Source organism: Acomys russatus, chromosome 26 (assembly GCF_903995435.1).
Source record: "Acomys russatus chromosome 26, mAcoRus1.1, whole genome shotgun sequence".
Taxonomy (NCBI): Eukaryota; Metazoa; Chordata; class Mammalia; order Rodentia; family Muridae; genus Acomys; species Acomys russatus.
The window spans coordinates 13990333-14015570 of record NC_067162.1 but is presented as its reverse complement, the minus strand read 5'-3'; the positions used below and the strand labels follow the sequence as shown (position 1 = coordinate 14015570).

Below are 25238 nucleotides of genomic sequence, written 5' to 3'. Positions count from 1 at the left end.
GGTGCAGCAGCTTGCCCAGGGTCACACAGCTGATGAGCAGTGGTCCTTCTGAGTCCAGGGCAAGCCTGTGTTAGTTCAGGCCTCTGCTGTTTCCCCACAGTTGTCTTTTTTTTTTTTTTTTTTTGAGACAGGTCTCAGTGTGTAGTCCTGGCTGTCCTGGAACTTCCAATAAACACATTTTGTTTCTTTAAGCCTGGCTCTTTGGAAGGCTTACTAAGGCCCTGGATGGCAGCTATTTGCTGTTTCATGATATTACGGCAACCCTGGAGCTAGCAGGAAAAGGGAATGCCTGGCAGAGACCATCATTCTGTTGAGGGTCTGATGACTCTCAGAGCTATGTGCCCAGGTGTACCTGTGTGATGAGGCAGACATGGGGCTCCCATCCTCTGATGACAGGACTGGTTCCCCCAGCTTCCAAAGACCGCTGACCTCTGTGTGCCCATCTCTACCCCTACAGACTCTCTCCTGAGGGTTGGGAATTGTCCCTGCCTTTCCTTGCTGCAGCCTCATTGGGGACAATGATGACACCATATCCAGAAAGGCTCTGAATTCTCTAGGGGGAAGGGATGGGCAAGTCATAGCTGCAGCTATGTTTGTTGAAAACATACGTTGGCCATGGTATCCTTGCGGGTTGCTCGTATGACCTCCCAGATATTCCTATCCTCTTCCATGGTGTGGGCTTTGGACTTTCTGCGAGCAGGGGCCTCTATCCTTCCTCCATACCCAAGTCTGTCGATTTAGGAAAATGACATCATGGCCCCTACCATGGAAAGGATCTTTCTTCCCCCCCCCTCCCTTCCTTTCAGAATATTTTAAAAATCAGCCAAAAGTTGTTTTAGAATGTAAACAGATAGTGATGGATTAGTAAAGGGGTTGAGTAGATACCATAGGAACACAAGGGTGCTAGGTACCGTGTGTACCCAAGAAATAGGGAATACAGAGCAGGCTCAACAAATGTCCTGAATGGGAAAAACACCCAGACCGGGAGGGAGCATGGAGCTGAGGTGCCTACTGCCAAACTGTCCTGTGACAGGGCAGACTATTAGCGGTTAGAGCCACAGAGGTGTTGAGAGACTTGTTTATCTGAGTCTGTCTTTTAAGAAAGCAAAGAAAACAGCAGGAGAGGGAATCCTCGTGTATGGTTATATGGTGCCAGGTCTGAGCCTGGTCCAGGTCCAGGAGTGATCTCAGCCTTGACAGCTCATGGCTCCACCCTCTGAGTCACCCTTTCCATCTGCAAAAGGTAGCACATGTTTGCATCCGAGCAGTTCCGCTCTCTTGGTTCCTGCCTGCTGGACTCTGGGAGTGTGATTGGACGTCTTTCATCTTGTATACTCGCTCCCTGTTGGGCTAACCTGGCAGCGTTTCTGCTGGTATAAAATTTTCAAGACCCTTGTGGCTCTCTTGTGTATTTCATGGGGAATTGCTCTTTTTTGACAAGGGGCTCCTTCAGAGGCAGTTTCTAGAGAGTTCTGTATCTGCCTTTGGGTTCTGTTGAGATGGTGGAGGGCAGTGCCTCTAAATCTTCCAGACACTCTGTTTTGTTCAGGGAAGATCTGAGAGTCACACCCTTCATCTCTTAAAAAAAAAAAAAAGTGTGATTCAACATTGACCTCTTGATTTTGCGAGATGGTAGCAGAATACACAGCCACACCCTTGGCCATTCCTCTTGAGTATGCTTTTCTAAAAGAAGAGGTCAGATGGTCTTTTTTTTTTTTTTTTTTTTCAGTCAGGGAATTTCCCAGGATGCATCTCGGATCCCTTTGAGCAGTTCTGCCTTTAGCCTCTCTTTTTCCTTTCTTACCGTAAGCTGCAAATCCAGTGGAATGGCCATGTTTTCCCATTGTAGGATCTTCCTCCCATACAGTGCTGGGACACTCTCCTGCCTCTGTGTAGCTGGCATCCGTCTCCTTCAGTTTCGGAGAGTGCAGAGCTTGTTCTTGATAAAAAGCCTTATCCATAAGACCCTCTAGTATCCTAGCACCTGGCTCATGCTGGCTTAGGTTTTGGTCAAAGGTGATTTCAGTTTTCAGGAAGATGCTGCTTTCTTCTTTCTCAGTCTGCACCAACAGTCTTCTATACCTATATTTCAGTTAACATGCATAAGGCTACCTTCCCTTTTGCAAAGACATTATTTCCTCCAAGTTGTTTGTTTGTTTGTTGTTTTTGTTTTTCAGCTCATGGCCACTGTCCAGCTCCTGAAGTCACTGTCCTACCACCACATATTTTCTCTGATGGCATCCCACTCCTGCAGCCCAGATCTGTTGTTTCTTATTGCCACCGTAACAAAGCCTCCTGTACGCTATAGCTAAAAACAACACAAAATCACATATGGTTCTGGTGGTCAGAAGTCTAATAGACGTGTAGGACAAAGGTCAAGGTGATGGCAGAGAACTTTTGCCATTCACAGAGTCATGACAGTCATCACTCATGTCTTCATGAGTGGCAACAGTGGGCTGGGTTGTTCTCAGACGGTATTACTTTGGCTCCACTTCTGCCTTCCCTTTCCACACTTAAAGACCTGGGTGACAACAGAGACCTCTCCCAGATGATCTAGGGTCATCTCTGTATGTTAGGGTCAGCTAGTCAGCACCCCGAGTTACAGTTACTGTGTAAGTCCATATAATCTAGGAGTTAAGATGTCGGTATTTTTAGGCTTTCGCTTTTGCCCAGCTCCATCTCCGAGTCTGGTTCCGCGCAGGCTCTGTAGGCTCCCTAGTCTAGTCGGCTTGCCCCCTCCCCACCCTCCACCAAGTTTGCCCAGGATTTGGCTGTGGCATGGATGGCTCCACTCTGCCTATGATGTCATAGCTGTTTCCTTCAGATTTAACATGACCATTGCCACCATGAAGTGAAGCAAGAGTGGCTGTAATGACACATAGGAAACCATGACCTGATTCAGGACGAAGAAAGAGAACTAGATAGAAGATACTTGGACCACGGGAATGGTGCTGTTCACATTCCTTCTTGGAGTGCAGTCTCACAAGACCCTTCCTTAAGAGTCCAATCTCCATTCCTCCCTGCCCTAACTGCACATAATCCTAGAAACACTAAGTTATATAAGGTCAGCAATAGATGCCATTAGTCACATGTGCTCCTGAGAGTGGCCCGATGTATTCATTTACCTGCCGCACACCTCGGGGCTGTGTGCTGGGAGCTCCAGGCTTCTTGGGGGAACTTGTGTTGCTTATTGCTGGAAGCAGTTCTAGGAAAGGGCCTCAAGTGACCCAGTCCCCGCCCATGGTATAGGGATGTTGTTGGTTCAGGAAGGCATGGTGACTTCTCTAAGGCCAGACAGCGTCACCTACTCCCACCTCTGAGGACCAGGTCCACAGATGCCCAGGTTCATGTGTTCTTGCTGCAGCAGGACTCAGGATTCCAAGCTGCCTGGAAGGGAAGCAGGAACATGCTCAGATGCCCCACCCTGTGTGGCATCCTTTGGTTTATTACTTAGTTCTTGTTAAAAAATTTTTTTATTAATTTTATTTCATGTGCATTGGTGTGAGGGTGTCAGATCCCCTAGAACTGGACTTAGAGACACTCGGCTGCCACATAGGTGCTGGGGATTGAACCCTGGGTCTTCTGGAAGAGCAGCCAGTGCTCTTAACCACTGAGCCATCTCTCCAGCACCTTATTTTGGTTCTGACGGTCTCTGAGGGAAGCAGTTTGAATGTTTCTTGCAGCACATGCATGCAGGTCTTGTATGCTCTGGGGAGCACAGGCAGCTGTGTTCTCCTGAGCATCCAGGCAACTTTGCATCTGCTTTGGGAGGGCCTCTTCATGAGCTGGGGTCAGAGCTGACCTGGTTGGCAACCTCTCTTCAGACTTCAGTGCAGCTGCACAGTATTTTTCATGTCCTTTTGTCTTTTCACTGACAGCAGGATTTGGGGGCACCCTGCCTCATTGCTCACAGAGAATGAATAGCACCTTTCTTAGAGGAAGAATCTGGAGGAACTCTTTTTCCAGTTGTTCAGTGCCCCGAGACCATTCCATTCCTCTACACCTTTGCCCATGGCAGACATCATCAGTTGATTTCATTTTTTAATTCACATGGATGGAACTTCTCGGCCTAGTGATGTCCCAGACCTTCCTAGGCTTCAGCAATAATCCTCTTGTTTCTGACACAGGGATCCTCTCTCAAGTTTTTCGTCTGGGTGATGGAGGGTCACTTTCTCCTCTCATGGAGGGGAGTCACTTTTGGACCTACTCCTGTGGGTCTGAGGGATAGGCCATCCTCCCTTCTGGGTCCTAGCGCCCTCTGGAGCAGCTCCCTGATGTTCTGATGGGAGGAGCTATGAAGCTTGCTCCCTGCCTTCGTGGGTGGCTGTTCCATGCTGCCTGCTGGTGTCAGGGGCGCTTGTTGCAGCCTTGGCCTTAGGCACTTGCTGTGGCCACATCCTGCCCTAGTCTCCTGGCTGTCTCTGAGTATGACCACATGAGCCTGGGATCCGTTTGCTATTGCAGATGTATTCAAAACCCCAGTTAATGTTTTTTTAAAACGTAATTCAGTTTTATCAAAATTTCCTCCTTGTGTCTGTGTGTGTGTGTGTGTGTGTGTGTGTTTCTCCAGCAGACATCAGAAGTTCCTAGAAACCATTCCCATCCAGGCCTCTTGGCTTGATTAGTCATTTTAAAGTGAATTTAATCTCCATTTTGAAAGTAATTTTTCTCCTCAGTCTGACTATGCTTATTCTAGAGGAGGGAACAGCTGAGGGGCTGGCATTTGTCACTCTAGCTCCCATCTCAGCGTTGTGGATGAAGCCACCAATTGAATAGGATTAAGTAGGTCTGTTTCCTGGCTCTACTGCCTGGCAGCTGGGTGGCACTGGGCAAGTCGGTCTCTGTGCATCGTTTCTCTACTTCTGTAAATGGAAATGAAGTAATAATACTCGTAGCTCATTGAGCTATTGAGGACTGACTTAATGCTTGGAGAGTCCTAGAAGAACGCCTGGTACGTAGAAAATTTGACGATGAAAGGATGGCGGGCCAAGTGAGCCTTTCTTTGAAACTATCTATGGTTGAGCGCTGGAATGTTCACATGGAAAGGGACCTTGAGGTGCCCTTCAGCATGTTTATGTACTCCTCACTTCCCTTTCTGCATCCTGCCAGAGGATAGGTGGTCGTGCGGTTTATGGTGGCTATGCTTGTGCATGGGTGGTCATGCTTGTACACAGTTCTGACAGTGTTTGAGGGGTGTTTGTTACCGTGAGGAGTCAGAGTCCCACCTTCCTCTGCTGATGCCCTTGTAGATCCTATGGAGCCTGGGCCCCTGATCATCTCTTTAGTTTTCTTCCGGGGCCCTTGCCTAGATGCTCTGAGGGCAAAATGCACTTGGAGCAGGTGGGAGGAAATGCTCAGGGCCAAGTGATTTTGAATAGCAGGCTCCAAGCAGAGTGGCCAGTTTGGGACTTCATATGTCAACATGCCCCTTTCCTCTGATTCGGCCTTTTCACTTTAAGGAGCCTTATTTTCATTTCAATTCTGATGATTACGATCGCACCAGTTGCTCGGTTTGTTGATGGAGAACAATAAACTTCCCTTTAGTTTTGAAACTTGTTTGCACAAAATAAAGCCCGGCATCTGGCCCTGCAATGAACTCGCAGTACCTTGGCAGAACCCGGCAGGTCATGATTCCCTCTGTGGTGGTGGTGGTGGTGGTGGGCCTCTGATGTTAACCTAGGACGGGATACTGCCAGATTGGGAGATGCTGCCACCAACCCTGTGAAGCATCCAGCTTTGAGTGATGGACAGGTTGTTTACTGCTCCGGGCCTCAGCATCTTCGTCTCAAACACGGAGTGCTCCCGGGGACCATCAGATGTGGAAGCAACAGACTCGTACAGTGCTGGCATTGTGGGGCGTGAATGATAAATGTAGCTGCTAAAATTAGCGCTAGTGGTACTAATTAGAATTAATTATTATTATTGGCAAAATACTGCTTTTGTTTACCAGTTCTATAGAAGTATAATTTGAACCCCGCAACACTCACTTATTTTGGTGTACAGTTCAGAACCTCTGTACGTAGTCCGCAGAGCTGTGTGGTCCTTCATCGTTTTCATGCACTCAGCAGACCTTGCTTGTCAGTTTGACATTGACCACTGCACCCACTTCCAACCTCAGGCAGTCCTGAGCGGGCTGTCTGTGGATGCACGCCAACAGGGTAATGGTGGGCTTCATCTCTGCACCTACCTCTCACAGCGGCTCTTTTCTAGATGTACTTACTGATTCCCCGAGGTTGGGACGATCACCCCTGGCATGGATGAGGTGAGGAAGCTTGGAAGGCCAGGGGCCTAGGTAGCTGCCCTTTGGTCACCAGGTGGCACGGAGCTTTCAGGAACCAAGGACTTTAGTAGACATGATCTTTCAGGCTTGTCAGGGGCAGAGTGTCTTCCTGGTTGTTCATTTTTTCCACGTATCAATCATTTGTCGGGGGGTGGGGCTTCTCTAGGCCTTGGTGACCTCTCCCTGAATGTATACCCTGAGTGACTCCTGCCTACCTCTTGAGGAAGGACTAGGAAGAGAGTGGGGCCTGCCCACACTGGCAGCTTTGCACGTGCGGCTGGCCTCTCCTCCTTACCCGTGGCAAAGTCATCTCCGTTCCCTGCCACTAAAGAAAGCCAGCCCGGGAAAATGAACGGTCCTGGTGTTAGCCCTGTCACTGCCATCTCATTGTCTGTCAGGATTCTGTTTCTAGGATCCACCTTAGTTTCTCCATGTGTACAGTGTAAATGCCCTGGCTCCCACTTTCCCCAGTGAGGATGAGGAAACAGTCAGTAGAGGCCAGGCGCATGGGAGAGGTTCTGTGGTAGTTCCAGTATTTCTGAACTATGTTATCAAAATAACCTAAAGCTAGTTGAGCCTGGCCAGTGGGCAGAGGCCAAGCAAGTCCTAGCTCCATCTACCTCTTCCCCTGGGTCCCTTTGTCTGTGCCCCTCAGAGCCCAGCTGGCAAAGGCTGGGAATTAATAGGCAAGGGATGAGGCACCTCCCGCTGCGCCTAATCTAGGAAGCTGGTAGCGGCTGCGTCCTTCCCGGCCAAAGGGCCTGTAATGTGAGGCCCCCAGGAGAGAAGGTGCCCTCACTCCAGGAGGGCGTTCCTAGGGGTACTGGGCTTTAGAGCTGAGGTGGCTGCCGGGAGACACAGAACAGGAGCTTTGGAGAGCATGTTTCGTCAAGCGGAGCTAGACCCGTGGTGCCAGCTGCGGTAACTCCTTATGCCTTGGTTGCAGGGGGTGGTGGTGGGGGTCGGCACTTGGGCCTTCCCAGTGCTAGTTATGAAGGACTCCCTATCTGGCTCTTCTTATCTTTCTAAATAAGCTCTGTGGTGGGCAGAAACAGCAGTGCCACTACAGAGGGCACTACAGAGTGCCACTACGGGAGCCCGGGGTTTGTGATGCTGTAGTGTGTAGTGTGTGTGTGTGTGTGTGTGTGTGTGTGTGTGTGTAAGGTGTGTGTTTAAGTGTATGGTGTCTATAAATGTGAATGTTGTGACTCTGGTATACGGGCTGCATATACACATGCGACACAGCAAGGGTGAGTGCACCTCTAAGTTAGTGTGGGTGGGTGTGCACGTGGGTGTGAGTGTGTGAGCGTATAGGTGCATGTTTTGGGAGCGATGTGTAATGGGGTTGAACACATGTGCTTACATATGTGAGTGGCGTTGAGAGCGCTGGGTAAAATGTGTAGGTGTCTGTGTGTACATGTGGTTGCATATGCTGGGTGTGTGGCTGTCTGTCTTCTTCTCTCCCTGTGGGTCCAGGGGGCAACTTCTGTGTGAAGGTTTTTCTGTGGACTGAGCTGACTGGCTGGAGACTGGCAGTGTGGCCAGGGGCCCTGGTCTCTTTTCTTGGGGTCACAAGACAAGGTCAGTGCAGCCGAATCTGGGCTTTTGTTTGTCTCTCCCCTGCCCGCAGCAGCCTGCGGTCTGTTTCATTCATTATTAAGTTTTAAATCCACTCGATGAGAAACTTGAGCCTCGGAACGCATTCCTGCTCGCGCTGGCTCTGTCCAGCCCCCGCTGTGCTTCGCAAACTTCCCTGGCTTTATTTGCTGTGTCCTGTGTGCTTTTGTTTTCCCAGAAATGGCCAGCCCTGAGGTTTGTTTAGCTTCCCTCAGAGGTTGGAAGGGCTAGAGAGGTCCCTCTTGTCTCTGGGGAGCATGGAGTCCTTGACGTGGGCTGAAAGGCTGCTAGCCCTGGGCTCTGGCCTTTGGTGGCTCAGTCCATCTTTATGGCGGTCACCTGGGCTCCTGGGCGAGTAGGATAAAGCCAGGATTGGAAACAAAGAATGGAACTCCTTGGGGAGTGCTGGCTGGGAACCTTAGGTCTTCCTTTCTGCCCTCAGCTTGCTTCGTTTTCATACTGGAGTCTGATGTTAGGTGCCCTGTAATTTTACACCCCTTGTGTCTTGTTTTATTACCAGACAACAGCAATTCCCAACTCTGTCAGTTCCCCCTCCACGAATATGGAGGGGCTGTTAAAATAAAGGGCATTTACTGTTGTTTTTGCTAAATTTTGCTTGTACCCAAAGAGCCAATAGGATTCCCCTTGAGGCTGGGGGCTGGGAGCTGGGGAATGGGGGCTAGGGCCGAGGGTTGATGGAAGTTGACTCCTAGATGTGCTTGGAATTAGGGGACTTGGATTCCTTTTTGGCTTGTGGGACTGATGGTCTGTGAGGTCATTTCTGGTGACTTTGTCCAGGCTGCCGCCCCCCTCCTCACACCAGGGGAAGTGGCTGAAAGCTGCACCTCTGGTGGGGGTGTGTGTGTACTACCGTTCACTCAAGTTCAGGCAAGTGTCACTGTGGAAAAAGACATTTGCCTTCCGTACTCTGCCACCCCTTTGCTGTGTCTTCTGTGCATGGGAAGGCCTGTATGTCCACTTACTTCCAGCCCCATCCTCACCCCTCCCCTGCAGCAGTTGGCCAGCTGCACAGGCTCAGCAGCGAGCTGTCGAGAAACCGGCTCTGTCCTTGCTTCCCAGCGGCCCTGGGAATTGCCTCTAATCTCTCCTCTGCCTTCCCCTGCAGATGGTGATGACGACCCACAGCTCTCCTGGGTGGCTTCGTCTCCCTCCAGCAAGGATGTTGCGTCACCCACGCAGATGATCGGAGATGGCTGTGACCTCGGCCTCGGCGAGGAAGAAGGCGGCACCGGCCTGCCGTACCCTTGCCAGTTCTGCGACAAGTCCTTCATCCGCCTGAGCTACCTGAAGAGGCACGAGCAGATCCACAGCGACAAGCTGCCGTTCAAGTGCACCTTCTGCAGCCGCCTCTTCAAACACAAGAGGAGCCGAGACCGGCACATCAAGCTGCACACGGGCGACAAGAAGTACCACTGTCACGAGTGCGAGGCGGCTTTCTCCCGCAGCGACCACCTCAAGATCCACCTGAAGACCCACAGCTCGAGCAAGCCGTTCAAGTGCAGTGTGTGCAAGCGCGGCTTCTCCTCCACCAGCTCTCTGCAGAGCCACATGCAGGCCCACAAGAAGAACAAGGAACACCTGGCCAAGTCGGAGAAGGAAGCCAAGAAGGACGACTTCATGTGTGACTACTGTGAGGACACCTTTAGCCAGACAGAGGAGCTGGAGAAGCACGTGCTCACCCTCCACCCACAGCTCTCCGAGAAGGCGGACCTGCAGTGCATCCACTGCCCTGAGGTCTTTGTCGACGAGAGCACGCTGCTCGCCCACATCCACCAGGCCCACGCCAACCAGAAACACAAGTGCCCCATGTGCCCCGAGCAGTTCTCATCTGTGGAGGGTGTCTATTGCCACCTGGACAGCCACCGGCAGCCTGACTCCAGTAACCACAGTGTCAGCCCTGACCCTGTGCTGGGCAGTGTGGCTTCCATGAGCAGCGCTACACCTGACTCCAGCGCTTCTGTGGAGCGCGGGTCCACACCGGACTCCACCTTGAAGCCACTGAGGGGACAAAAGAAGATGCGGGAGGACGGGCAGAGCTGGTCCAAGGTGGTCTACAGCTGCCCCTATTGTTCTAAGCGGGACTTCACCAGCCTGGCTGTGCTGGAGATCCATCTGAAGACGATTCACGCGGATAAACCTCAGCAGAGCCACACGTGTCAGATCTGCCTAGACTCCATGCCCACACTCTACAACCTCAATGAGCACGTGCGCAAGCTGCACAAGAGCCACGCCTACCCCCTCATGCAATTTGGCAACATCTCTGCCTTCCACTGCAACTACTGCCCCGAGATGTTCGCTGACATCAACAGCCTGCAGGAGCATATCCGAGTCTCGCACTGTGGCCCCAGTGCCAACCCCCCTGACGGGAACAATGCTTTCTTCTGCAACCAGTGCTCCATGGGCTTCCTCACGGAGTCCTCCCTCACGGAGCACATCCAGCAGGCGCACTGCAGCGTGGGCAGCACCAAGCTGGAGTCTCCTGTGGTCCAGCCCACGCAGTCCTTCATGGAGGTCTACTCTTGCCCGTACTGTACCAACTCCCCGATCTTCGGCTCCATCCTGAAGCTCACTAAGCACATCAAAGAGAACCATAAGAACATTCCGCTGGCGCACAGCAAGAAGTCCAAGGCGGAGCAGAGCCCAGGCTCGTCGGACGTCGAGGTGTCTTCCCCGAAACGGCAGCGGCTCTCGGGGAGTGCCAACTCCATCTCCAACGGCGAGTACCCGTGCAATCAGTGTGACCTCAAGTTCTCCAACTTCGAGAGCTTCCAGACCCACCTGAAGCTGCACCTGGAGCTGCTGCTTCGGAAGCAGGCCTGCCCCCAGTGCAAAGAGGACTTCGACTCTCAGGAGTCCCTCCTGCAGCATCTGACGGTGCATTACATGACCACGTCCACCCACTACGTCTGCGAGAGCTGCGACAAGCAGTTCTCCTCGGTGGACGACTTGCAGAAGCACCTTCTGGACATGCACACCTTCGTGCTGTACCACTGCACTCTGTGCCAGGAGGTCTTCGACTCCAAGGTGTCCATCCAGGTGCACCTGGCCGTGAAACACAGCAACGAGAAGAAGATGTACCGCTGCACAGCCTGCAACTGGGACTTCCGCAAGGAGGCTGACCTGCAGGTGCATGTTAAACACAGTCACCTCGGCAACCCGGCCAAGGCCCACAAGTGCATCTTCTGCGGTGAGACCTTCAGCACTGAGGTGGAGCTGCAGTGCCACATCACCACGCACAGCAAGAAGTACAACTGCCGCTTCTGCAGCAAGGCCTTCCACGCCGTCCTCCTGCTGGAGAAGCACCTGCGGGAGAAGCACTGCGTGTTCGATGCAGCTGCGGAGAACGGCACGACCAACGGGGTGCCCCCCGCTTCCGCCAAGAAGGCCGAGCCTGCTGACCTGCAGGGCATGCTGCTCAAGAACCCTGAGGCGCCAAACAGCCACGAGGCCAGTGAGGATGACGTGGATGCCTCTGAGCCCATGTATGGCTGCGACATCTGTGGCGCGGCCTACACCATGGAGGTGCTGCTGCAGAACCACCGGCTTAGGGACCACAACATCCGGCCTGGAGAGGACGATGGCTCACGCAAGAAGGCAGAATTCATCAAGGGCAGCCACAAGTGCAACGTGTGCTCACGGACTTTCTTCTCGGAGAACGGGCTCCGGGAACACCTGCAGACGCACCGGGGCCCTGCCAAGCACTACATGTGTCCCATCTGTGGCGAGCGCTTCCCCTCGCTGCTGACGCTCACTGAGCACAAGGTGACCCACAGCAAGAGCCTGGACACAGGCACCTGTCGCATCTGCAAAATGCCCCTGCAGAGCGAGGAGGAGTTCATTGAGCACTGCCAGATGCACCCCGACTTGCGCAACTCCCTCACCGGCTTCCGCTGTGTGGTCTGTATGCAGACTGTCACCTCCACGCTGGAGCTCAAGATCCACGGCACCTTTCACATGCAGAAGCTGGCGGGCAGCTCGGCGGCATCATCCCCCAATGGCCAGGGCCTGCAGAAGCTCTACAAGTGCGCCCTGTGCCTCAAAGAGTTCCGTAGCAAGCAGGACCTGGTCAGGCTTGATGTCAATGGGCTACCCTATGGCCTATGTGCGGGCTGCATGGCCCGTAGTGCCAATGGACAGGTGGGTGGCCTGGCCCCACCCGAACCTGCTGACCGGCCCTGTGCTGGCCTCCGCTGCCCTGAATGCAATGTCAAGTTCGAGAGTGCCGAGGACCTGGAGAGCCACATGCAGGTGGACCACCGAGATCTTACACCGGAGACCAGTGGGCCCCGGAAAGGTGCCCAGACGTCACCAGTGCCCCGGGTAAGTGTAGCCTGACAGTCATTCCTGTCTTCTTCTCCTTGGGGATCAGTGGTTACCCACAGAGACAATACCCCTGCAGGTACTTCTTCGTGGTATGTCTGGCTTAGCCACCCAGAGAGGCAGCACTGCCAATGTGAGTTAAGCATGTCTGCTCTGCCCTGTGGTTTGAGCCTCCATGTCACTGTTTCCTTCCAGCTGTGTGGCGTGTATTTTTTTGTGCCTCTCTGGGTCTGGTTCGTCAACAGCTTACCCGTACAATGGGAGTAATAAATCTATTGTGAGGGGCCGGTGACATGCAGAAAAAAATGCCCAGCATAGTGGTTACCACACAATAAACGTTGCCTATGTGATGCATCTTTGCTATTTCTCTGGAGTGAACTGATTGCTCAACTTATTGCGTCTCCTTGAGTGAATCACTGTACAGCTCCTGGTTCTCAATCTTGGATTCTTGTAACACAGATCCTAGTGGTAACGGGATACACCTGAGTCTTAGAACCGAGGATTGGTTGGGACTGTATACGCTTGCCACAACTTGTGCTGACAGAGTGTCATGGATAGCATCATGGTAGCTGGTGCAGTTACGGTGTGGGGAAGACCCTTGGATATGGTACGGTTCTGATTTGGTCACTAGCAATTGTTCGACGCAGCCGTCAGATTTGTCTGGAGTACCCTTTATGTTTGGAGGTGCCTGAGAGCCAAGAGTGGATCTCACCTTTGAGGCTTATACACTCAGGAGATTCACAGTCTCATAATATGTTGCTATAACTGAGGCAGAGGAAGTATGGACTAGCAGTGAGCCCACTAGGGCCTTGGCTTTAGGTGGGTGAGCACCAGAGGGTGGTTGCAGCCTGCGTGGCCTTGGGTGTCAGACAGCCTGGGCCAGAAATTCCCACCACATATATGTTGTGTTTCCAGATGGAGGAGGTACCACATAGGTCTCCAGGGTACCTCTCCTTGGAGGCTTGCTTGCTGGTACCATTGATAGGGAGGCAGGATGGGGAAGCCACCTGGCACAGGTGCTTGATGAAGCGCGGGGGGTGTTTGCTGAAGGTGTTTTGTCTCAGGATAGGAACCCAGATCTGGGGTTGGGAGAGAGCTGGAGAGAGTGAAAGCGCATCCCGCTGAGGGTGTCCTTTTTGCCTGTGAGTGTGGAGGGTGGGACTGAGGAAGCCCAGTGAACCCAAGAGACCTGCCTGTAGACACCCGGCTAAGGGAAGCATGCCCAAATACAGACAGAACTGTGAAACTCGTTGGAAATTGAAGGAACAGAGGCCTCTCCTTGGAGGCCGTGGGACCCCTTTATCTCTTGGCCTGTCAGCTGAGTGAAGCTTCTGAACAGGCTCAGTGGGATACCTCTCAGGAATCTAGAGCGTGGCCACTGGTCTTGCTGCCCATCTCTGACCCCATGAGCCTTGTATGGTTAGGGCACTGTGGCTAGCTAGTCCTGGTGAGTATAGGGGCTCTGGAGTGTGTGTGTGTGTGTGTGTGTGTGTGTGTTGCGGGAGGAGGGGGGCTGTTGGACACAGAGGATGGGTCCTGTGCTGCCACTCCCACTTCTGGTCCACTGTGTCTGTGAGGTGAGCGTGTGCCAGTCACTTGTCTTCTGAGCACTCCTTCCAGCACTCATTTTTGCAAAGGACACAAGCACAGAGTGGTGAGTTTGGCTGCCCAGGCCTTAGCTGTCTAGAGGCAGAGGCGGGATTTGAACTCCTATTCTTCTCACAGTCCATACTCTTGACCACCATTCTCCCCGAGCCATTCAATGGCCCATCCTGCCTGCATGGGGATGCAGCTAGCAGGAATGGAATTTAGGGCAGTCTTGTTCTTGTACAAGGGCTTGCCTTTCCTCAGTGCATCCCAGCCTGGATTATCCACGGTTCCAGCCCTCCCACCATTGCATCGAGGGTCCTGATGCCAGGAGGCTCCTTGGGCTAACTCCAAATCCTGAGCTCCTGGAACTCCCCACACCCCCTCCCCAGTCTGCCCTGCACTGAATACCTCTCTTTAAAAAATCCTCACTACATGAGGGGATCTGTCTTGGCCACCAGCAACAGCACTGATCTCCACAACAATAAGAAAGAGCTGTACTGTGAGGTCTCTGTTTTGGTAGAGGGAGGGACTCCAGACTCAGAAAGGTTGGAAGTAGCCAAGAATACACAGCTCCTCCGCACACCAGGCAGATTGAAGCCTTATTCCTATCCCTCCCCAGGCCTTTCTCTGTCCACAGGTCCATATGAGCTCAAGGCTCCAGCTGGAAAATCCCACTCCTGCCAGCCCAGAGGCCAGAACAGATGGACCTTTTGCAGAAAGGAGCTAGACAAAGCCTAGGTAGTTCCTCATTCTAGCTTTTACCCCAGAGGGGGACCTTGCCCCCTGCCTGGGCACGCCTGGGGCCAGGGACCCAGCTGTCTGTTCACCCACCCCTCGCTTCCCCCAGGACTCACTGATGTTAGAGCAAACTCTGGGGGCTGTGCAGGGGCTTGGGGGCTGGAAGGCTGGGACCCTTGGGAGTGTATCCATAGCAACCAGCTCTCAGAGGACTGGGTTCCTGTGGGGCCGGGGATGCTGTCGGCTGGAGCGTGAAGCATTGAGGTTTCTAGCTCCCTCCCACCCCTTCATAAGTAATAACAACATTGACTCATCTCTAGCCAACATGGCCAGACCTGAGGCCCCAGTGCCCTCGGCAGGTCCCAGGGCAATTTCCGTTCCAGGTGGAGCAGCCTGGGGTCCTTTCATGGAAGAGTAGTGGATCTCCAAGTGGGAAGATTAAGCATGTACCCAGGTCACACCAGCTTTCTCTTACCTAGACCAGGACTGCTTAGAGACATCTGGGCCCTGGAGCTCAACAGGCAACTCCAGAGGGAGCCTGCTTGGCAGTGAGTCCCCGCCCCTTGCTTATACAATGTGGGGCTTGGACCAGGTGCTCTGGCCTTGTGGAACTTCAGTGTCTCTTTCCCCAGCGTGGATTAGGAAAGGGCCGTGAGGATGCAGGCAGTGGATGCTTGGGACATGCATGTTGAGTGCAAGCAGAGTGATGGACACCCTGAAGCTGTCTCTTTTCCATCCCAGGGGCCCAGCCAGCTCCTCCCTGCCTCCTTCACTTTCCTTCCTCATTGGGGGGTGGGGGGGCAGATTTCTTTCTATTCTAAGGCTGCTCAGGGCTGTATCAGGGAGGCAGCCCTGGCTGTAGGCCCTGGGCCTCAGCTCTGGTATTTCTGGACTGACCCCAGAGAAGGGCCTTGTGATAGAGGAAGTGCTTTGAATATCAAGCTCTACCTTTGTGTTGTGACTCCTAGTGTGGCCCAGGCTCTAGAGGAGGCAGAGATGGTGGGTTCTCTGGGACATTAGGGGAGAAAGGCAGACCCAGTAGAGGTTGGAGTCAAGTTTGGAAATGTCAATGCCGGTGAACCTGATGTGCGGGCCAATGCATGTGCATGCGTACACGCATGCGAGTGTATGTGTGTTTATGTGTGTATACATTTACTTGCATGCTAATCTTGCATGTAAACTTATGAATCTTGCATGTACACTTAGGGGTCTAGGTATTCAGTGCTTGTGATTCTGTCACACACTACTTGGGCCTCTGCTTGGGAATTGTGAGATGTGGGCATCAGGGTTCCAGTGAGAGCTGAAGGCATACATGTCTGCGGGGATGAGTTCGTTATATTGATCTGTGCAACCTTGTGGCTGCAGAAGGGTCCCTCCTTTCTGCAAACACATAACACACTGGGCATATTGTACACACGAGTCTGTGCTGCAAAGAGCAGTGGCAGGGGTTGTGGGTAGGCGTGAATGCTGATGATGAATTGGAGAGAGATCATGGGAATGCATGTACGAGTGCAAATATGTGTGTGTCTCCTTGAACGTGTATGTATGTGTGGACTGCAGTTCCTCCTGGTCCCTCCGTTGAAAATCTTCTAAGACCCGTTTGCCCACTGGGAAGGACCCATCATCTATCTATCAGTGCTCTTCCGGTGTGGCCATGTGTTTAGGGTGTTTAAGGGGAGCCTCCCTTCCTGACCAAGCCTCTGAGGATTTGTTTCTCAAGTCCAGCACTTCACTCACCTGCCCCCTAGAAGGAGGATCAGGTTGCTTTCACTATAGACTGTTGTCACCGTGGTCCACATTAGCCCTGGCTGTGGCGTCCAGAGGCTTCTACGCAGGCAGAAGTGGGGGTCTGCTCCCACTCTTGTGGCTTTGGCCTCCCTCAGCTCTCTGCCCTTAAGCCCTTGCAGGGCCAGGTGGTGCCTGTCTAGCATAGCTCTCCTGATGCCTTTCAGCCAGAGTGCCCTGGACAGAGCTTCGTCTGTGTATTCACTGGCCTATGCATTCTTCCAGGCTCCCACGGTTCTTACCTTTGCCGGGATGAGCAGGGAGTTTGATGTGTGAATGGGTAATTCTAATAGCAGCTGGGCCAAGCGGCCTCTCTCCGTAATCATGGAATTGAGCTGAGATAGGGGCTATGGAGTTGTGTCCCCCTTAGCAGATCCCTGTCCCTGTGGTCCTACATTGGGTTGGATTCTTCAGCCCTACCTTAAGCTGTCCTCTGAGACTTACCCTGCTCTTCTTGGGGCCTTTCTGAGCTGAGTTCGTTCTTCTGAGATCAGGGTCATGGCCTGTACTAGGAACACACTGAACTCCATATTCTCCTGAAACACTGGGGCACGGGTGGGGGTTGTCAAAGGGATATCGGAATCTGAGCAGGGGCACTGGTGCTGGAACTTGAAGCTCCCAACCCCACCTTCCACCCCTATCTATCCACCGTTCATCCATTTAGGGTTTCTTGGCCTCAACAATAAAAGCTAAACAGGCTAGGTGTGATGGTGTGTGCTTGTGATCCTAGTACTCAGGAGCTGAGGCAGAAGAATTGTGGGTCTGAGGCTAGCCTGGGCTATGTAGAGAGACTCTATATGAGGCTTAAAGTGGGAGAGGGCAGTTAAACAAAACAACATTTAGTTTTTAGGCATTCCTCTGGCCAGGCTCTTGAGGTGGTAGGAACCCAGGATACACCAGTCGTCTCTAGTTCTTTTAGTCCCTTCAGACCTCACACCAGCACTTTGCATATTACTCGGCCTGTGTTCAACAGGTCCTTCTTGTGAGTGTGTGCTGACCCACAGGGTGGACAGCACACACCTCCGCCTTCTGGGTGCTCACAGATGGAGAGTAGGTGAATCACCCAGCCAGGACCCGATAGTATGTGTTTGCCATCTGCTGGGGGGGGGGGGGCATGACTGGCCCTGGAGTCACCCTGGGATGGGAACAGAAAGCTCCTCACAAGCTCTGACCTTGAGCTAGGTTCTCCAAGATGGAGAGGGTGCCCCATGAGAGGAGCCTGCAGGTGGAGCCTGAGTGGAACTGGGCACTGAGTCCCTGCTGACGCATGCTGGCTTTGTAGCTCAGAGTGGCATCTGCGTCCTTAGCCAGGGGGTTAGAATCCTACAACCTTTTCCAAAGGTGAATGAGGCCCATCACCTCAGAAACCATAGTGATCTATTAAAAAAAATCTTGGCCATACTGAGTCCTGTTTCTGCCCAAATCCTTTTAAAGTGCCCCATAGCCATGCGTGACACGTACTCCACTTCTGCCCCAGGTTTCATAGCTACTCACGCTGAGCTGTGATTATGGAGACTTCTGCTTGTTTCCATTTTTCTGCCTCTACTTACCTCCAAAGGCAGCTGGTGATAACCATTGTGTACTGTGCGCCAGCTGCAGGCACTTGGGGGCCACGAATACCCAGGACGGATGGCAAATTCCTGTGCCATCCTTGAGCACTAACATTGTTGGGAGCAGCATCTGCTGCTTAACCACAGTGTTGTTAGGTCGGGTCAGTGGACGGAGAGGTTATGGGATGAATTGAGGGGTGCTGCGTGAACAGATGGGTGGGTAGGAGTGTATGTGAATAGATGGACAAATGGAAAGGCGATGGTATGAGTGGATGTGCGGAGGCTGACTTCTGAGTAGATGTAAAGGTGAGTAGGTAGAGAGTAGTGGATAAATGGGAGCGTGCACTACTTAGGGGTGTGTGGGAGAGAGGGGGAGGGAGGGAGGGAGGGAGGGAGGTGTGTGCATGAGAGAGAGAGAGAGAGGGCGGGGAGCTGAGAAAATCAAGCTAAGGAGAGAAAAGCCGTATTTTGGCTCACATTCTCAGAGCTTTCACTCCAGGATTTCTTGGCTCTGTATTTCTGGGATCTTTGGTGAGGCAGAACATGATGATGGCGGGAGCATGTGCCAGGGGCTGTTCACTTCATGGTGGGCAGGAAGCAGAAAGAAGGGTCAGAGGACAGGATACTGGCCCCCACTACCTCGCACTAGACCCCTCTTCTTACTACATATGAATCCATCAAGGGATTACTCCATCTATCTGGCCAGTACTGTTGGGATCCAAGCACTTTCTAAATCGCATCAGTTGACAAACCACTCCTCTCGTGCAGGAGATTGTAAGGGGTGTGCCACGCCCAAACGGGGGATGGTGGAGTACCTGCAGATGGATGGGTGAATACGTGGATTTGCCTTTATTTATACGCAGGGCAACCCCCTGGGATCTTGAGAAAGGTGACCTTGGCACGCATCACAATTGTCCCAACTCCAGCAGGAGAGCATCCCGTTAGAAGGTGGTGGGAAGAGAGTGAATCCCAACTCCAGCAGGAGAGCATCCCGTTAGAAGGTGGTGGGAAGAGAGTGAATCCCAACTCCAGCAGGAGAGCATCCCGTTAGAAGGTGGTGGGAAGAGAGTGAACTGGGATGCCTGGGAGAGGCCTAGCCACTCTGAGGCACGGCGAGCCAGGCTATTGGGGACCTGGCTTCCTGTCTCTGCTTACCTGATTCCTTCTCTCATTCCCAAACAGAAAAAGACGTACCAGTGTATCAAGTGCCAGATGACCTTCGAGAACGAGAGAGAGATCCAGATCCACGTTGCCAACCACATGATCGGTAAGAGATGTCCTCCCACGCCGGGCCGCTCGCCAGGGCTGCAAATGGATGGTTCCTCACCATTCGTGGCTTTTTACGATGGAGGTCTTTGGTTCTGTGACATTTCAGTGGGAGTCAAGATGGCAGGGTGGGACTGCCAGCCCTGCCCAAGCCTTCTTGTCAAGGCGCCACTCACACTGCAGTCAAACTTCTGACAGCTGCTTCCATTTCCCCGCATACATTTCCCTCCATTTCTGCGATGAGTGCTTTCCGGTTGCCGAGCACTCAGGGGCAATTATGCTTCAATTCCATGTGTCACGACATTGAATAGATTTAACTTTAGCTCACGTTTCCCAGCTCCACATGACGAGCTCCTCAGGCATGCTGTCAGAAGAGACTGTTCACAAAGCTGTACCCGTTCTCTTCCTGTTCCTGTTCAAGTGGACTTGAAGTTTGGAAAATTCTCTTTTTGAAAGGGGGAGTTTTCACAGTTTCACAGAGCTCACATACACATACCCCAACATTCCCAGGGATGCTGGGATTTCCTCCTGACCTTGAGTAGCTGGGGGTACCTGGTCAGAAGTCGGAGTACGATTACTGTGGTACTATGCAGTGAATGGGTGGGGGCAGAGGGGGGAAGGGGTAAGAGGGAAGGGTTTGGAATGACAGGGGCCAGTTTGTGGTGTGATTGGATGGCTGCATTTGACAGCCCCAGGCTCAAAGAGATCCTGGAATACTGGTACCTGTGCCTGCGTCTTTCCTAGATTTTTGATCACCTCCCAGATCCTGTGGTCTGAGCAGAGAGATTCTTGTCAGTCAGAGCATCCTGACCTTGCCCCATTTCTGCTTTTTCTCTTTTAGTATCTTTTCATTTGTGTCTTAACAAAACCCTCCATTGCACACTTTCAGAAACCTCACATGCATGTCCTTGAATCCGAGCACACCTCTGTAGCTTAGTGCCTGGGTCAAGAAAGCCAGATGTCCCTAGCACCCCAAATCAACTAACTCTCTTGACTCCGTAGGTCCCCTGCAGTTCCAAAGCACAGTCGGGTGTATCTGATTTGTGTCTTATATGAACAGAGCCCCACCTCCCACCCCATTTCTACTCATGACATTTGGAACCTTCCTCTTTTCCCAAGCTTGCCTCTGTCTGAAGTTCAGTCTTCCCATCCTTTCTCTTCGGGATAAACTGTTCCATCCATGGGAGCGTGCCTCTGTGTAGTTGTTTCCTTCTGGTTCATTCTGGGTTTGTTTCACAGGGTACACTGCTATGACTAGGGTGCCGTACATATCTGTTGGTGAATGTATACATGCGCCCTTCATGGGGATGTGGGAATCTATAAATACTGTACACTGTAGATAATATAACGTGTCGTACATACATAAGGGGAGTCTGGGAACAGACGTGGAATTACTGGGTCACAGGCTATGTGAACCTCACCTGCAGTAGACAGTGACACATCAGTTCTCAGAGTGGATGGATGCATGTTGCTCTAGCGAGCAGCGTGAGGCCTTCTGCTGCCACACATGTTCTGTCATTCACATGCTACATGAAGTGAGCTGCTGCAAAGGACCCCTTTAATGAAGATGATACAAAATGACCACAGGTCCTCTGGTCCCCACCCAGCTGCAACCCACCCTGCCTAGCGGGTTTGGGTGCTGAGTGTCCTCAGTCACCCCTTATCCGATCACCCTCTGTTAACTGTGGTGTGGAGTTTGTTTTCTGAATGCAGGGACCCTGGCCATGTGTTTGGTGGGCTCATTGGCAATGGATGGGTAGGAATGGCAGGTGGGGCCAGGGGGCTCAGCCTGACAGGGAGATTGGTGGCTTTTTAATGTCCTCTTCCTGAAAGTCTCTGCAAAGTACTGGAAGGGAAGCTGCCCTGTCAGTCGCTGACTGTGAGACCCTTTCTCGAGAGAGCCAGGGAAGTGCAGATGAAGCTATCTGGACATGTTTGCTTCTGTAGCAGGTGGCGACGTGGCTCCTGTTTGTAAGCGTGGAGGGTGAGAGCTGGCTAATTGGACCATGGTGGTTACAAAGGTGCTCCCCCTCCCTTTCCCCCTGTACCTCTCCTTCATGCATGGCCTGGAAAGCAAGTGTCCTTAGGCACAAGGCAAGAGGGCCGCTCAACACCGAGGACAGGACCTCCAAAGGAAGGTGTGATGGGCCTTCGGCTTTGTGTGCCACCTGAGCTTCTTCTGTTAGTGCCATCTATCTGGTGGCTGAACAGGTGCAGGACCCCCTCACCTACACCCGTTTGCATCGCTGTGACCTGGCCTGCTACCAGGATTTGTGGGAGCTAGTGGTTTCCAGCAGCTCAGAGTGGTGAGTCTTGGGATCAGAGATTTTAGTCCCCTATGCAGGAGCCGTGACATTGATGCCTGTGAGCCAGGTGACCCAGGCAGTGGCTCTCACCCCCACCTGCCCTTCGAGCTGCCACTCTTCTCTTACATCGTCACCCTGACCCATCAGAGAACATCAGTGGAGCCTTGTGACCTCTAGGGGCCATGGAGGGTGCAATGGCCACTGCCTTGCTCTTTAGCCCTACAACGCTGTGTACGAGATCCTACAGGGCACAGATGAGCAGAAAAGGGATTCCAAGAAGGATGCTAGCCACTACTTCTTACCTGGCCCTGCGACATGCTAGGTTCCTCACTGCTTAGCTTGTCCCCGTCTTATAAATAGAAGGGTCTGGCCTTGCAGAGGCTAAATGACTTATCCAAGACCTCACAGTAGAGGCAGGTCAGACAACAACCAGGTTCTCTCCTTTCTGCTTATTGCCCCGGCCTGGACCATGGTGGGAAAGACCTGTCTATAGAGAAGGCAGACTGACATCCAGATTAGTACTGGAGTGATGTGATGCCCCAGTTCAGGGACCTGTAGATCACCAGGGCCTGTCTATTAAAGAATGAAGGGGAGGTTCCCCACCCCCACCCCCATGGAAGGGCTGTCTCTACAGAGATGAGCTCAGCGTAGGAGCTCCTTTTATGTTGTTTGGTCTTGAAGGATCTGCCCTTCAGAGAAGGGTTATGAGGCCAGAAGAGACAGGGGCAAAGTGGAAGAGCCGTGGGGCTCAACTTGATGGGGCAGCACATGGCCATAGCATCCTGGCGGTGAGGATGGGGAGGCAGTTTGTGGGCACAGTCTCAGAGGGCCTCAAATACGAAAGTGAAGGGACTAGATTTGGACTTAACCCTCTAGGTTGGGGTCCATCCCCAGGGTCCTCCTGACTGGTGTTTTGTTTGGATTTTCTTGAAATTTTAGAAGAGGTGGCAGTTGGCTTCCACCTCTGCACAGGCAGAACCCATGGTAGCAGACAGCGGCTGTTCCCTGCAGGCAAGACACATGGACAAGTGTTCCCTGGGATCTGCAGCCTCACTGGGGTTGGCTGGATGCTACACAAGGCTGCATGGCTCATTTGTGTTGCCAGCTCAGTCCTCAACAGGGCTTTATAGGTTTGAGCCGAAGCACTAGGGAGCCATAGAAGGTTTTGGAGCAGGGTGTGGCTTGGACGGAAGCTGGGAATTTTAGGAGGATTAATCAGAGTGCAGTGTTTGGGGATGGAGAACAAGATGGGATGAATGCAAACTCCTACCTGCTGTCATCCAGGGGTGTGGAGGCAAGCACAAATGACATTGGGTTTGTACGGTGTGCGTAGAAGACCCGAGGTGGAATTGATTCTGCAGTCCTAGTAAATCTGCTGGGCCCAGAGTCCTTAGGGACCCTTGCTAAGTGGCTTGAGTCCAGAGTGGCTGCCCCGGAGCTGGCCCGAGTAACAGTTCCCCTCAGTAGCGCCAAGGGGACTTGGGAGTGGAAGTGACACTGTTCAGCTTGGCAGCTTTCTCGTAAAATCGGGGCACTTGGGGAGGGGGTCTAAGGCAGATCTTCTCTATGGCTCTGGCTGCTGGAGGCTTCCCCTGGGGTCTAGTAAACTAGGCTTTTGGTATCAAAGGGGTCGGAGCTCTGAGTGGCTTTGCTGCCCGGAGATGCTGGGCGCTGGGATGACTCAGGATGCTTCTCAGAGGCATTATTCCTCTCTCTTTAAAAAAATATCTTTATTTTTCTTGTATGAATGTTTTGCCTACACGTATATTTGTTTGTCACGTGTGTGCCTGGTCCTTGTGGAGGTCAGAAGAGGGCATCAGACTCCCTGGAACAGGAGTTTCAGGCAGCTATGAGCCACTGTGTGGGCTCTGGGAATTGAACCCAAACACAGGTCCTGCAAAGACAGTCAATGCTCTTAACCGCTGAACCATCTCTCCAGCCCTGGCATTTTTTTTTTCTAATAACTTTCCCAGGCCTGCTAGGGCAAGGGGACTTTGGATTTGCTGGAGACAAGGCTTTTTGGAAGCCTTTCAATACAGGGTCACCTTTGAAACCCTATGTCCCCATAGGGTTGAGCCCCTACAATGGGCATATAAATTTTTTTAAAGAAACCAATTGCCCTGGCAGCCTGGCCTCTTCTTGACTGGTAGTAGGCATCTATTTATTTTATTTTATTTTTTATTTTTTGACTTTTTTTTGGGGATGGAAGACACTTGATAAAGGCTGATGAAAGTTCTGAGAACTTGCCCTCAAGATAAGAAACGTGCAGTGCTCTAAGGAGGTTATGAGGCCCTTAGACCCCTGAACAGTCTTCTTCAAGGTCTCAAGGACTTCTGGAGGAGCTCCCAGGAAGTCAGCTTAGGGAGGGATAGTCCTTGAGGAGTCTCCTCAGCATTGTTTGCCCTCACTGTCCTTGGACAGTGATTATGGGCTCTCTGGCGGGAAGCCAGGCAGGGCCAGGCTTTTCCCATGGGCCATTAGTCATGTCCTGCTGGCCCCTGTCCCTGGGTGCCTGTCAGGGGCTGGACAAGAAACAGAACCTACTGCTCAAGACTTAAGCACACTCCAGTGTTGACCTCCCAGCCGTTCCCTCACTGTTGAGAAAGACATTCTTCTGTAGATATGTGTGTGTGTGTGTGTGTGTGTGTGTGTGTGTGTGTGTGTGTGTGTGTGTGTGTGTAGAGAGGGGGGGGGGAATGGTTGCCTGGTGATGTATCTAAGTGAAAGCTCAGCCCCATCCCTCTTACTGCCCCCTGGATATCTGGGACCCCCTCATGGGCCCAGCTCACAGCATTTTGTAGCAAAGTCCTGCCTGGTCCAAGGGGGATAGTTTAGAGTGGAAATCAGTGAGATTTCCCACACACCAGGGAGATACAAAAGTCTCAAATCAAACCAAAGAGGTTACCATGGAAAGGGGCTCCCTGCCAGGCTCTGTAATGGCGCCTTTGATTCTGGCAACACCAGACCTGAGCCTCTGTTCACCTCAGGATGTGATGAAAAAGAAACATCTCCTTCCCTGGAGACAGTGTTTGGGGTTTGGGGAGTGTTCTGTCAGACTAATAAGCCTGAACAGACAGTCACAACATGGACAGGGGAGGGAGCAGGCAGGCCTCAGTTTCCTTAACTGAACCCTGTTGGTATGTTCCAGAAATCTGTTGGCCAGGTACTCTTGACTCTTTTCAATGGTGGGACTCTCACTTTCCTGGGGTGTGTGTGTGTGTGTGTGTGTGTGTGTGTGTGTGTGTGTGTGTTTTCAAGAGGAGAAAAGAGGTGTACAGTTGAGGTTTCCCCTAAGAGTAACGCTGTAACATTCAACAGAACCTGGCTAAATCCCTCTGTGTGTTCTAGTCCAGGGGGGCACGTGGTAACTTCGAGTTCACCATAATGTCACCCGTCTCAGATATGAGCGCTCAGCTGTGTTGGTCCATGCGAGTGTGCCAGGAAGGCTTCTGGAGTTGGCCACATCTAAGCAGAGTCTCTAAGGAAGAAATGTGTGGAGGAGTGCCAGGTGAAGAACCAGCAAAAGCCATAGGAAAGAGGCTGACATTGGCCAGGGCATCGGCACATGCTTGAGCGCAGCTGAGAGGTAGGTCGGGAAAGGTGAGGGCTGGCCTAAAGTAGTTGGCAATGACCAGTTACATCTGGTGAGGTCTGACAAGTGGCAGGCCTTCCTTCAGTGTCTGTGTGTGCTGACACACCAAGCCCTGTGGCACCCTGTTCAGAGGTTCTGTTGCCCCCACCTCTCCCCCAGCATACATGGAAGTT

At 52.4% G+C, this 25238-nt stretch overlaps 1 protein-coding gene across 5 annotated transcripts in view; it reads left to right on the top strand.

The window, feature by feature from the left end:
* The window catches only part of Znf423 (zinc finger protein 423), a 304774-nt gene that overhangs the window by 169015 nt on the left and 110521 nt on the right, over window positions 1-25238 (top strand). For all 5 annotated transcript variants that reach the window (XM_051169358.1, XM_051169359.1, XM_051169360.1 and 2 more), the window contains 2 exons: window positions 9024-12238; window positions 19084-19168. In XM_051169358.1, the coding sequence (XP_051025315.1) occupies window positions 9024-12238; window positions 19084-19168 (3300 nt within the window). The remainder of the gene's footprint in view (window positions 1-9023; window positions 12239-19083; window positions 19169-25238) is intronic.